General features: G+C 48.0%; 1 protein-coding gene across 6 annotated transcripts in view; it reads right to left on the bottom strand.

Moving 5' to 3' along the window:
- TOM1L2 (target of myb1 like 2 membrane trafficking protein) overlaps nucleotides 1-13,465 on the bottom strand; it is a 501,785-nt gene that overhangs the window by 356,549 nt on the left and 131,771 nt on the right. For all 6 annotated transcript variants that reach the window (XM_078665196.1, XM_078665195.1, XM_078665198.1 and 3 more), the window contains exon 4: nucleotides 2,487-2,636. In XM_078665196.1, coding sequence (XP_078521322.1) covers nucleotides 2,487-2,636 — 150 coding nt within the window. The remainder of the gene's footprint in view (nucleotides 1-2,486; nucleotides 2,637-13,465) is intronic.

Below are 13,465 nucleotides of genomic sequence, written 5' to 3'. Positions count from 1 at the left end.
CGCCCGGTGCCGGTGCTCCCTTGGGCGCCATGTTGAGGTCAGGCGTTACTGGCCGGTGAGTCGCCTCCGGGTCCTGGATCGTTTCGGGCCGTCCGCCCTGGGGATGGAGGGGCAGGCGACACCCGATTAGCCCTGGAAGGTGCAGGGGGCTGCCGGGACACTGGAGCCAGAGCCTCCGGGTAGGGGGAAGGGGCCGGCACTCAGCGCCCAGATGAGACGCGGTTGTCCACGGGATCCGCCGTCGGCAGGTTCAGTCAGACCAGGAAGGCAGGCGGGGTCGATGCGGGAGCTGGGCTAGACTCCCGTCCGAAGCGAGGCGTAGGCAATGTGGGGTCCCCGACTTGCGCCCGCCATTTTGCGCTCGAGCGTGGAGCTCCGGCAGGGAGCCCAATCGCGTCTCCGTCGCTCGGGGCCGGCCGCGTCCCTCGGCCCGGACCTCCTCAGCAGTCAGTCGGCCGCACCGGTCAGGCTCCCAAACCGGTAATGCAGGCGTACAGTGGCACCGGCTTCAGCGGAGCGGAGCCGCGACCGCCATTTTGCAGTTCGGCGCGCGGCTCCGGCTGGAGATTTCACTGGGGTTGCCGCACGGCAGTGCGGTCCGCACCACACCAGGGGGGTGTCGCTGGGTGCCGAATGTAGAAGTTGAGGCTCCCGGTGATCACTGGAACAGGGCAGGATGCTAGCCCGATCGCGGAGCCTCAGCAAAACACAGCCGCCATCGTGGCTTGCTTAGCCACGCCCCCCCGACTAAATAAGATTCATTAGGAATGATGTACACAACTGAAGTATGTAATACGTTTTCTGAATTATACACTTTTTCAAAGCTTATATGCGGATCAAAACCTGCAAGAAAATAATCCAGACATGGATGTCAAGTACCTATCTAAAGTCAAATCTAACCAAGACTGAATTCTCCTTGTTAGCCAACACATCTAAATAAAATCAGACTCAAGCATGGATTTCGAACATGAATTTCGACATCATCATCTCACAGCAGACTAACAATGAAACATCACATGAAAACAGCCTTGGCTTAGCCCTCACATTCAAAGAACTCACTATATATGTGCATATGTACATACTATACAGAAGATTGGCGGCAGATCTGGTGCAAGGCCACTTTTATGAATTTCACCTTTTTTCTCCAACTGCTCCCACAAGTTATGAATTAGTCAAAATAGCTGTTTCATGAGGTTTTATTGTACAAGAAAACATTGAGGCAAATGCCCGTTTTGCTTTGCTTTTTGCAAATTCATTCACTTTCTTCTGTAGTATGTTAGGTACTGCTACCTTCAACAAGAGGTTTGCAACCATCTAAGCCTTGTGACTGTGGCTGGGGGATGAACCAGAGCAATAAAGTGTACAGAACTTAGGAGAAGTCCTAATGTGGTAGAGAAGTGACGGTGCTGCGAGGGTGGACAAGGAGGAGGAAATCATAAGTAAGGGAAGAAGAAAACATTAATTTCCAATTTGTTGAAAAAAAGGGATTCTACAAACAAACTGGGTACAAAGGTATAACCTAATTTCTTGTAATCACATAAAATGAGTTTACATATCAATTTACGATGGTAACAATAAACCACAGAATAAAAAACAAAAATTGGCAACACAATATTGCACACACATCTAGGAAAATGTCAGATGAAAAAGGTTCATACATGTAGCATAAAAAAATATAAGGGTTTTCAGGGAACTGGGTTCATGGAAGGCAGGGTTTCTATGAACAAGGTGCTACAATACAGAAATCTCAAAGTTGCAAGCTTTGCAGTAAAAGCTTTGGGGAAAATTAAGTGGACAGAGCAGCAGGGAGTTTGAGCAAATTAATTGTGGTGGAAAATAACATCAGCCTGGGACCCTGGACAGCAAACAGCTCCTCTGAATTGTACTCTGGTCAGGAGAGTTGAGGAAATATGTCAAAAAGAGCCCAGAAGATCCTTGATCAAATACAGGGAAAGTTTTACATGGGGGTTGCAGATCACAAATCGAACACGCAGACAAGTTGATGGAAATCAGTGATTCCAGATGTCAAGTTACGAAAAGTCCTTTGAGTCTCATGAGTAATCCCGATTAGTCTAATATAATTTAAATTCTGACTTTATTTGTTGGATTTACTTATTAATATGCTTCATGCTCTGTGCCAGGTAGTGAACCTTTCCCAGCTGCATTCAATGCAGTTTTGTATCCATTTAGTGCCAGTCACTCCTACTATACAGATCTTAAATATAATTGGCATCCATGAGTGCTAGAATTGTTCTCTAAAAGCGTAAATGTATCATGTGACACCAGTGATTGGCCATACAAAAGCATACATAGAACATTTAACAGTTTAGCTGCTTGTTCCAAGATACCACTAAACAATATTGTCATCAAGTACAAAAACGTGAACACATATGATAAAGGCTATATCACAACAAAACTTACTTGAAAAGTGAAATCTGTGAGTATAATAATGCACTTATTCTAGAAAAATAAATCTAACCACCTACCTGCACCAGAGCAAGCACTTTTTCCTGCACAATGGTGGGAGGATTATTCTTGGGCAAGATGATTTTAACCAGAACACCTTCTATAAAGTCACGACTAGCCACTAACGTGTGAAAACGATGACCACAGTTTTTCACGCATGTCTCCAAGATCTACGAACACAAATAAAAAAATATATATATTAACACTCCTATTCACAATCTCAGTTTGGCTGTTCATAAAGAAAAATAACAAGTGTACTAGCAGTGCCATCATACAGAAAGTAACCACAATCCTAGGTAACCAGATGATTTTTTTTCACCGCCCCCCCAATCAATGAGAATTATTGATGAAGCAAAAGTTAAATCATTGAACAAGTTGAGGCATATTTGCTAATAAAACCCTGTCATCATGAGATTTTCACGGAGTCTAACTATTATAAACAAAAAAGGATCCCTGAAGCAGAAGAAAGACATTGGAGATGTAGGAAATCTACTGTGGGGGATGCAGGCCAGGGAAGGTAAGGTGGAACCCATTAGACCATAAATCCGATTATTTGGATAATGAACATCCCCGATATCAAACACTAGAACAAAGCATTTACAATGCAATGGTCTCAGCATTATTAAAGGTAGAGCTTTTGGCATTGCTTTAAATCATAAATAAATGGCATTGTCATTTACAATGCCAATAGCTTAATCGCTCGCAAATGCATGACCTATTGCATTTACACCCACACAGAGCCACACACACAAAGCCACCCACACACACATACAGAGCCACCCACACAGAGTCATTCACATAGAGCCACCTACACAGAGCCACCCTCACACAGACAGAGCCACCCACACATAGAGCCACCTACAAAATAAGCTATACACACACACACACACAGAGCCACACACACACACAGAGCCACACACAGCCACACACACACACACACAGAGCCACACACACACAGAGCCACACACACACACACACACACACACACACACACAGCCACACACACACACACAGAGCCCCCCCACACACACACACAGAACCCCACACACACAGAGCCCCACACACACACACACACACACACACACAGAGCCCCCCACACACACAGATCCCCTCACACAAACACACAGAGCCCCACACACGTTTCTTCAGCCATAACTGCTTTCTAGGAGCTGCTTGTTGAGAAAAAAAGTATATTTTGGTGAGATCAAAAGCCCGTATTGCCACCATGCCTTTACATGAGTTTCTGTAATGTTTTAGTCCGAGGTGTATCATTAGAATTCAAGCCATTCTCACATTAATCAATGATAAACATTGACCAGACAGTGGTCATGCCGGAGTGCTTTTGCATGAGAGGGAAGCAAGTGTAGCGAAATCATGTCATCCGAGTGCATTTGCGTATGTATAGGGAGTAAAACAGGCCAACATGCCGTTTACCAGTTGAGCTTCTCCCATCATTCCAACAAGAAACACTACGTAGTAGTTACCAAAAGTGAACACGTGTAGATGTATACATAAATAGAAGAGGTAGGATGGGGATGCCGAGGGGGAGCAACATACGTTTGCCCTGGGTAACATTGTAGTGGGGTGAAGACGTGCATCATTAGAATAGTTATGGGCATGCCTCGTTAATAATGATGACAGTCTACTATAACAACCTACTATAGACTCCTGCAGAAACTGTACACTTCGCTCTCTCTACGTCATGCTACATAAATCACTTGTGCCATTAATATCGATTTACACGGTAACCTCATACACTCCCGACCACCTCACTTTAGTAGTAAGTCATTCTCATCGAAAACCATTTACTCCCACACCCCTTCTATTTTACATACCTCCTTCCAGGATACACCCCTCGTCTTACCCTAAGTAATGGTACACAACCAACACAGTCACCTCCGTCTCCGCCCCATAGTGATGGCATACTTCACACCAGTAATGGTACAGTTGGCCCCACCCCCACATCCCCAGCCATAAAATACTCCTCACCTCTCCTCTCTAAATCGAATCCCACCAGCACGAAGTAGTCCGCCAGGCGGGTCATGCTTATGTCGAGGTACCCCGGGCGCTGCTGTTGCTCATGTCCAGCGGTGGTTCAGGAGAGAGGCAGTGGTGTCACACACTGAACCCCAGCGGCACCCCATAGCCGCCATCTTCCTGCAAATCCGAGCCGAGGCTGCTGCGCACGCGCCGACCGGCGAGCCAGGGCGGGGACGCCACAGAGTTCAGGCAGCTCAGCTGATTGTAAACCACGCATGTGCGAGATGAATGACAAGTGGCAGACGTTCCCTCATGCGCTAGCGTGCTTGGTAATGGCTGAATGAATGAAAATACTAGCCGTCTCTTTTCTAAGAAGGCAACTGTTTCGCACTCAGGTTGCCGTGGAATCCCGTCTCCGGTAGTACAGCGCTATCGGCTGCCGGGTTTTGCTTCCGCTCCAGTAAACTCAGGCACGGTGTCGTCAGCCATCCGGGGAGAGCAGAGATTCACTGCAGATTACAAGCCTCTCATGACTGGGTCGGCTGAAACGGGGGCGGGCACGGGAAGGGGCTGAAGCACCACCATCTTTCTCCGAGGCAAAGCAGAAATTCCTCGGAGAAAGCACAGTAATTTTTTGGATTGAGGGGCGTGTTTTCGTTCTCTCCTCTTCCCATTGGCCGGAAGGTAAAATTCCAGCCAATGGGAAGAGGAGAGAAAGAAAACAAGAAAGAAGCTTAAAAAAACGCCCCCGAATCCGAAAAAGACGGGGCTTGAACCGAGTGACGCCCTCTCCTCCAATGGCTGGCCAGCATTTACTAGGCCAGCCAATGGATTAGAGGGGCGGGTTCCAAGCCCCCTCTAAGAAATATTAAATCTTCGGGCTCCGCCCACACTGCTTACAGCAGTGCGACGGAGTCCTCGACCTAAAAAGGGGAGTTCCCAACTCAGACTGAAATATTGGATTCAAGGAACCATAACAACTTGGACCAAAAAGAAGGAAAAAAAATAAGATGAACTTCACTTATTTAATTGAGTTGTATGCGGTCAGGAAGAAAAGCAATCTGATGTGAAGTATTGGACATGAGATCACTTCCACCAGGAATAGTATGGGACTCAGGTTTACCTTTAAGATAGGACTTTCAAAATCTTTCATCAAATACACCAAATTATTCTTAAGTAACCCACATTCGACTGTATATTCACCCCAAAGTCCCTTTTCAACTTGAGAATACCTTACAATTGTTTGATAAGGTTCCAGCACAGATCTCATCATAGCACCCTATTGGCTCCAACTCTGGTTTCTGAGCCACTAGTATAAGAAAACGCCTTTAAAGTAGTACACAAACAAGAGGCGACAAGTCTGGAAAATCCAAAAATTGATTTGCAAATGTGGATTTTGGTACACATTCGAAATAGCTCATTAATTCCAGGCTGTTTTCCTCAAACGTGGGCAGTGGGACTAAAACCGTGCATGTGAATAGTTAAAGATTCAAGTATTTACCTTTCAAAGGAAGGTTACAGGGAATATCGAGGACCCCCCCAAAAATGTCCAGAAGAAGCGAGAGAGGGCAGAAACGAGCTTGATAACATGATAACTAGGGTTCCATCTCTAGAGAATTCACTAAAGAGAACAGCACTTGAATCCTTTCTGATAGTTTCCTCCACTAGAGATAAGCAGATAGCCTGAAACATGCAGACTCTGCAACTTTTCATGTATACAATTTAGCAACATGGGAGCCTAGCCCGGAAGCATATTGGAGTTAGGTGAAGGTAGCAAAGCAGTTTTACTCCCAGAATTCATTTGAAAAACCCAGAGGTGGCATTTCTATTTGATTCAAAGGCTGCTAAAGGTGTCAAGAAGCTACAATTGTGCTGCCTCACAGGGGTCAAGTGCACATCTTGCATTACTCGGGTCAATTATCTTTGGATGTATCAGTTAAGGTCTAAAAATTAATCCCCTCAGGACTATATGGCCTCCGGCATTCCTGCCATCCTCAAACCTATAAAAGTGCAAAAAGAGCAGAAACTCAACACACAGAATTATCTTCTAATGTAGTCATCCAAGCACATGAAGTCATCTATGGCTAGATCAAAGAAAACGAAAGAAAGAAGCGTGCTTTGGCATTACCTGGGAGGCAGAGTAAGATTAAGGGTGATCAAATGGAGGCAATGCAAATCCTTAGCAGCCACCCTGACACTCATTCTCCTCAATGCAGCCACGAGAAATGTAGAGAATATGTCAAAGAATTGTGCAGAGACACAGAATCGGGAAGACATTCTTACACTTTCTTCGCAAAGAGGTGCAGCCAATGACTAGGTCAGTCAGAGAAAGAACTAAGGGAAGGTCCGGCCTCCTTCTAGACTATAGTAATGAGGAAACCAAAGACGCTTGGGCAGAGATGTCCAGCCTTCTTATACATCGTCTTCTTTAAACCTTGTCAGACAAACTGGGAGAAATGGGCCCTTATCCTTATCTGCTTCCTTGGTACCAGAGCAGACACTAGGAACCTGGAGTAGTAGAGCAGAGACTAGGACATACAGCATAGCAGAACAAAGGAGAACACGCATTTGCAATACAATAGGTCTCTTATTTGTGAGAGCTTGAGCTACAATGCCAATAGCTCAAACTCTCTCAAATGCGAGAACTTTGTGGCACCCGCGCTTTAGCTTGCAATGTTGTAAACTAAAGTGCGGGTGCCGTGATAGCTTCCAAAGTAAAGAAATATAAAATACTTTTTTTTTCTATTTCTTTACTTTTGAAGCAATTGCGGCACCTGCACTTTAGCTTAAGTTGTACAAAACTAAAGCGCGGGTGCCGCTATTGTAACAAAAGTAAATAAATAAAAATAAAAATGGCGACCACACACTTTTTTTCTATTGATTTACTTTTGTTACAATCGCGGCACCCGTGCTTTAGCTTTGAACATCTTAACCCCTTCCATGCGCATGACGAGCTGAGCTTGTCATGAGTTGCGCCGCTCGCATGCTCATGACGAGCTCAGCTCGTCATGTAACGCGACTTTTCGTAAATAGCCGCACAGCGCAAAAATCGCGGCCGCACGCATGCGGTTAAGCTAAAGCGCCGGTGCTGAGATTGCTTAAAAAGTAAACAAACAGAAATAAAAATGAACATATTTTCCCCGATTTCTTTACTTTTAAAGCAATTGCGGCACCCGTGCTTTAGGTTAAGATGTTCAAAGCTAAAGTGCGGGTGCCACAAATTAAATAAATAAATATAAAAAGAAAGGAATGCAGCCCTGTTCGGCCAGCAAGTAACAAAAGAAAAGCGCTGTCGCCATTATTCTTAACGAGGTGTGCGCTGAATAAATGAAAATAGATAACAGAGCAAGAAGGAAGAGCGTGTCCTACCTGCAGGCAACAACTTACGCTTTGTGGGCCTGCCAGAGGGCTGTTAGGGTGCTTCAATGACTGGCTTCATCACTCGGTGTCTCACAGACATCATGCCGAAAGATCTCCTGTCCTCGTCCTTCGTGGTGGAGTGTGCCCACAGGGCCTTGACACAAAAACCTCCTCCAGGAGCAACTCCCAGGCCGGTGATTGCCAAAATCCTGAACTATGCCGACCGAGATGCCATTTTGCGAAATGCAAGGACAGTATCCAACACGAGTCTCGGTCCATTATGGTGTTTCCGGATTACACACGCCTGGTGTAACAGCAGCGCCAGTCTTTCACTGTGGCGAAGCGCAGTCTGCGAGACTTAAACATACAAGACATGCTGCTATATCCAGCCAGAAGGCGAGTGAGCTACAACTCCACGTTGTTTTTCTTCGACAATCCGGAGGCCGTCTTTGAATGGACAGATGAGCGCCCCCAGCTCTGGCCAGGTTCACCACTGTTAGAAATGGGATTTCTGGTTGGCTGAGGCTTGTGCCAAAGCCATGCAGAAACCACCACTCTAGTCAGGGTAAGGGGGAAACACACACGTTTGAGAACCCCTGCTCACCCCCTTGGTAGCTTGGCACGAGCAGACAGGCTTTGACCCAAGGCAATGTGTAAAGTATTTGCACCAACACCCACAATAACACGGTGAAACACCACAAATTAACACTACACAGGTATTTATAAAAATATAAATATCTTTATCTAATTTAGGCAAGATCAAAACGATATAAAATGCACATACATGAATTACTCCTTCGCAATGCTCTCTATTAGTTTCTTACGTCAATAAACTTGTGGGTTCTCTTGGAGGCTAAAGTTCACTTTAGGAATGCTCTTTGTTGTCAACACAGTTCCCTTTTCAATAGAAAGAAATGCAGTAACCCTCAGTACTGCTCTTGAAAGTGTGGTCACAATGTCACTTCCCAGTTCTTTTAGGGAATAGATCAACGTCCCTGCAGCAGGACTCCGTTTCCAAGGTGGAAAAACACTGTCACAACGTATTCCCCGACCCAAAATGCCCACGCTGAACTTGGACTTAAATATGTTGCACTGGTGAGAAAGAACACGGTCCTTCACTGACGAAAATACGCCCGCTGCCCTTCCTAGTACCGAAGGCTACACTTAACTGATTGAGTCACAAGATGTCCCCTCTGCTCTTAGTAGCAAAACGCTACACTCCTGGCCCAGCACGTTATCTGGCAAAGTTGAGCATTAATAATGTACCAACCATACTTGAAATCACCCCCTTCTTCTATGTGCCAGGCAGGCAGATGCCCCCGTCTTTCTAAGCGGCCTGCCTGCAGCGCCTTCACACGCAGTTCCCCTCTGTGCAGGCTCTGATTTACCTTTCTGGATGTGGTGGGGGCTCGGCAGTCCGCGCTGATCCTCCGACGGGGCAGCTCTCTCCTTGACGGCGCTCCCTGGCTTCCGGTCTGGCTCCTTCCTTGATACGGAACGCGAGGGAGCCCCGGTTGCTAGGCGATGCCTATGCTGTCCTTCTTCCTGATGCAGCGTCACAGGGGCAAGCCTCTTGGCTGCTGGGCAACTCGCGACGCTGGGGCCAATCCCAGCGCGGCCTGCCCTTGACGAAGGAGGGTGAAGAAGCACAATGCCTACGAAGCGTCCCGGGCTAGCGGCAGTGATATTTCTTTGCACAGCGTTTCCTATAAGTACTGGCCGGCGGCGGTGATCTCGGCCCCTTGTGGTGACGGCCTCGGGTAGTGCACTGGCACGCACTCTCGAGCGCCGAGGCAGCTCTTCAGGTGATACGCGGTGGGGGCACGGCTGGCCCCACGCTGAGCCCCGCTGTGTGCCGACAAGCACACCGAGTCCACATTACACGGTAGGCCGGGCAAAGGTCACAAGACCACCCTCAATGTGCAGCCACACACACTCAGCACCAGAAAGATGGTTTCCTCTGTAAACTTTTGTGTCCCTGAGTTTTAACAGGAGGCCAGCTCTCTTCTGGCCCTTGGAGACTCTCAGGACACAGCACACAGCAAAGTCCTTGGTTTTCAAGCAGGAGGGGGACACAGCACACAGCAAAGTCCCTTGCCCTCACCCTTAGTAGATTCAACAAACTGCAGATAGACCCCCTAGAACACACAGCAAGGACAGTCTTCCTTTTCCAGTCTCCTCAGTTGATCTCCTTGGGCAGAGGTTCCACTTGATTGCAGAAGTAGTCTCATTTACAGGGGTTTCAGGTCTTACTTTTATACCCCAAAAGTCTTTGTTCCTCATGTGTGAGGGGTCCAGGATCCAGTCCCAACCAGTTCTGGGTGCCATCTGCCAGGGCAGGTCTTCTTCTTTTGTGAGTGTGGGCCAGGGCTATTAGGCGCACCGCAGGAGGTGAAGCCAGTATTGTGGAAGGCAGGCACAGTCCTATTCAGGCCCAGGTGCAACTCCTCCCAACACTCCTAAGTGTAGATAGGTCTATTCAGCCTAGGGCTGACCCCCCCCCCCCAGCCTCCTGCAGCCACCCCCAGCCCCTGTCACTCACAAACCAGACAGTCAATACACAAACACGGAATTTAAAAACCATCTTTCCTAAAAGATGCGTTATCAAATTCTGAGTTCAGGGATACCGGACTTCAGCTTCCCATCTTGCTCCTATGGGGAGATATGCAGGTACACATGGGACAAAGCATTCCCCATTCTATTATATGGGCAAGATGGCTGTTCAATAGTGAAAAAGAAAATTGGCAGTATTTCACTATCAGGACATGTCACCCACACTAGTACATGTCCTACCTTTCACATACACTGCACCCTGCCCAGGGGGGTACTTGGGCCTACCATAGGGGTGTCCAAGGTTTAAGAAAAGGGAAGGGTCAGGCCTGGTCAGTGTGTACAATGGCCAGGACAACATGGAGTTCACAGGCCTGAGACACCATTTTTGGGCTACTCAGGTGGGTGGCACAATCAGTGCTGCAGGCCCACTAGTAGCATTTGAATTACCAGCCCTGGCACACTCAGTGCCCTTTACTAGGGACTTTACAGGTAAAACAAATGTGCCAATTATGGATAACCAATCACAGTAATAATTTCCATGGAGAGCATATGCACTTTAGCACTGATCAGCAGTGGTAAAGTGCTCAGAGTACTATTGCCAACAACCACAGGTCAGGAAAAACAAGGGAGGAAGAAGCAAAACGTTTGGGGATAACCCCGCAAAAAGGGCCATTTCCAACAACCACCATTAGTAGATTCAGATTCTTCACGCAGCTCGCGAAGTCATCGGCCACGGCAAACTAAATCCAAGAAACGACAGGGTTGCAGATCTGACAGGATGTCCGCAAGCCCCCCTGACCTTTTTGGAACATCGCAGGCAACCAACAGCAAGTTGACAGTGATTAATGTTTATTAAGACTATGTACAAAGTTTCCTCTGGGAACGGCTGAGCCCCTGACTTAATGTGCCCCTCTTGTTCTCATGTTTCTAGGGTAGGTAGGGTCTCTTTGGTGTGGGGGCGCGGGGTTCCTCTGTTGGGAGCCTTGTGTGCCTCACACCGCGACAGATACTCCTAGTTCTTGGCAGTGTCGGGTGGGGGGGGGTTGTAAGGGAACATAGATTTAGGATGTAGATGTTTTTATGTTCTATGCAGACAGACCATTCAGGTGTTGATCTCTTCGCTCTTATTGTCTTGAAGTCAAGAGAAAACGGTGCTAGGTGATGTATCTCCTCTCGGAGACCTTACAGTAGTCTCATGGAACGTCAAGGGCCTACTAAACAAAGTGAAACGAGGTGCAGTTTTGTGTCAGGCAAAGAGGTATGGGGCAGATATTCTACTTTTACAAGAGACCCACCTCCTAGGTACCAAAGCCCCTTGTCTGGCCTACTTCGGCTTTTATCATGTGCATCATGCAGGGTTCACCAGGGGTTCCAGGGGGGTGGCCATCTTAATACATCGCAGGGTCCAGTTTCAGCACATAGTACACAAGACTGATCCCGGAGGTAGATTCCTCTTTGTCATGGGCACGCTGTACGAGGAACGGGTTACCATAGGCAGCATCTATGCCCCTCCCCCACTAGGGACAGCCTTTATTGATAAAATTTCAGGAGTCTGGGGGGACATTACTGAGGGTTTGACCCTTCTAGGGGGTGACTGGATCGATACAATGGGACCACTTGACCGACAACGCAGTGCAGACAGCCCACCACTACTGGGCCCTACTAAATTGCACACATTGGTTTCCACTCTGGGTTGGGCTGACGTATGGCGAGAATATCACCCCACAGAACATAGCTACACATATTTGTCCACAGTCCATGGGTCGCAGTCCCGCTTGGACTATTTCTTTGCCCCTCGCATATGTCTCCACCGATTCTCACAAGTAACACATCTGCCTCGCGGGCTCTCCGACCGCTCTCCGGTCGCCCTGCAATTCCACACATGCTCCTGAAAACCCCCCTTCCGCTGGAGCATGTCTCCCTGGCATCATCGGGCCTGATTATCAGGATATGCTTCACACGGAGATCACCACATATCTGGACGATAATGGCCCCTTCCCGATGTATTTTATGGGAGGCCCTTAAGGTTACTATTCTGGGTATCGAAATCAGCTATTGAACCAAAGAAAAACGCGCACGGCGGGAGCAACTAGAGGCTTTAGAGTTACGCCAGACGACCCTGGCTTCGCACCTTAACTTGGATCCTAGCCCGATAATACAGCGAATCCTGATACAGATGTAACAGGAACTACAGCAATATCTCATGGGTGAGGCCAAGGAGATCTGGGAGGCGTCAAAACATCGGGTTTATCAATGGGGAGAAAAGTCGAGCAAAATGCTCCATCGGCTCTGCCAGGCACATGCTTCCCCGGCGGTCGTCCCCACTATTCGCGGCATTGATGGGTCCTTGCACACGTCACCGGAAGGAGTTACTGGGGAATTTGCGCTACATTTCACAATTCTCTAGGCATGACATGAACAGATCTCGGCCGAAATTATTGCGGAGTTCCTCACAGACATTCCGCCGCGGCGGCTCCCCGATCACCTACACAAGCAATTGGAGGCCCCAATTACAGTGGACGAACTGACTGGTGCCCTCAACGCGCTTCACCCCGGGCTCGCGCCCCTGGCCCTAATGGATTTCCTATCGAATCCCTACGGCTGAACATACACCTCTTGGGGCCCCATTTGCTGGCGGCAATCCAGGAGGCCACGGAACTTACCATTGTGCCCCAGGATTGGCGACACACAGAAATTGTGTTATTTTTTAAGCCCAGCCGCCCTCCAGACGACCCCTCCTCCTACCGCCCGTCTCCTCTCCCTTATTAACTTAGAATCAAAATTGTTGGGGAAAGTTCTTGCCGATCACATGCGCGTGTGTGTCTCACAGATCTGACACACCCCGACCAGTCGGGTTCCATGCCGTAAAGAGCCACTCACCACAATATCCGAAGGGTACATAATGCTATGGCAGCGGCCCCAGCGCTCGGTCGGCCGGCCACCATGCTTCTCGCAGATATTGACAAAGCATTCGACTCGCTGAGCTGGGTGTATCTCTTCCAATTGCTCAAAGAGATCAACTTTGGGCCGCGCTTCCTGGCGTATGTGCGTCTGCTCTACACCAACCTAACGGCATCCGTGCACATCGCGGAGCATCGCTCCCACC

This window comes from Lissotriton helveticus, chromosome 10, assembly GCF_964261635.1.
Source record: "Lissotriton helveticus chromosome 10, aLisHel1.1, whole genome shotgun sequence".
Classification (NCBI taxonomy): domain Eukaryota; kingdom Metazoa; phylum Chordata; class Amphibia; order Caudata; family Salamandridae; genus Lissotriton; species Lissotriton helveticus.
Note: the sequence above shows the minus strand (reverse complement) of the source record. Positions and strands in the feature narration are given on the sequence as shown.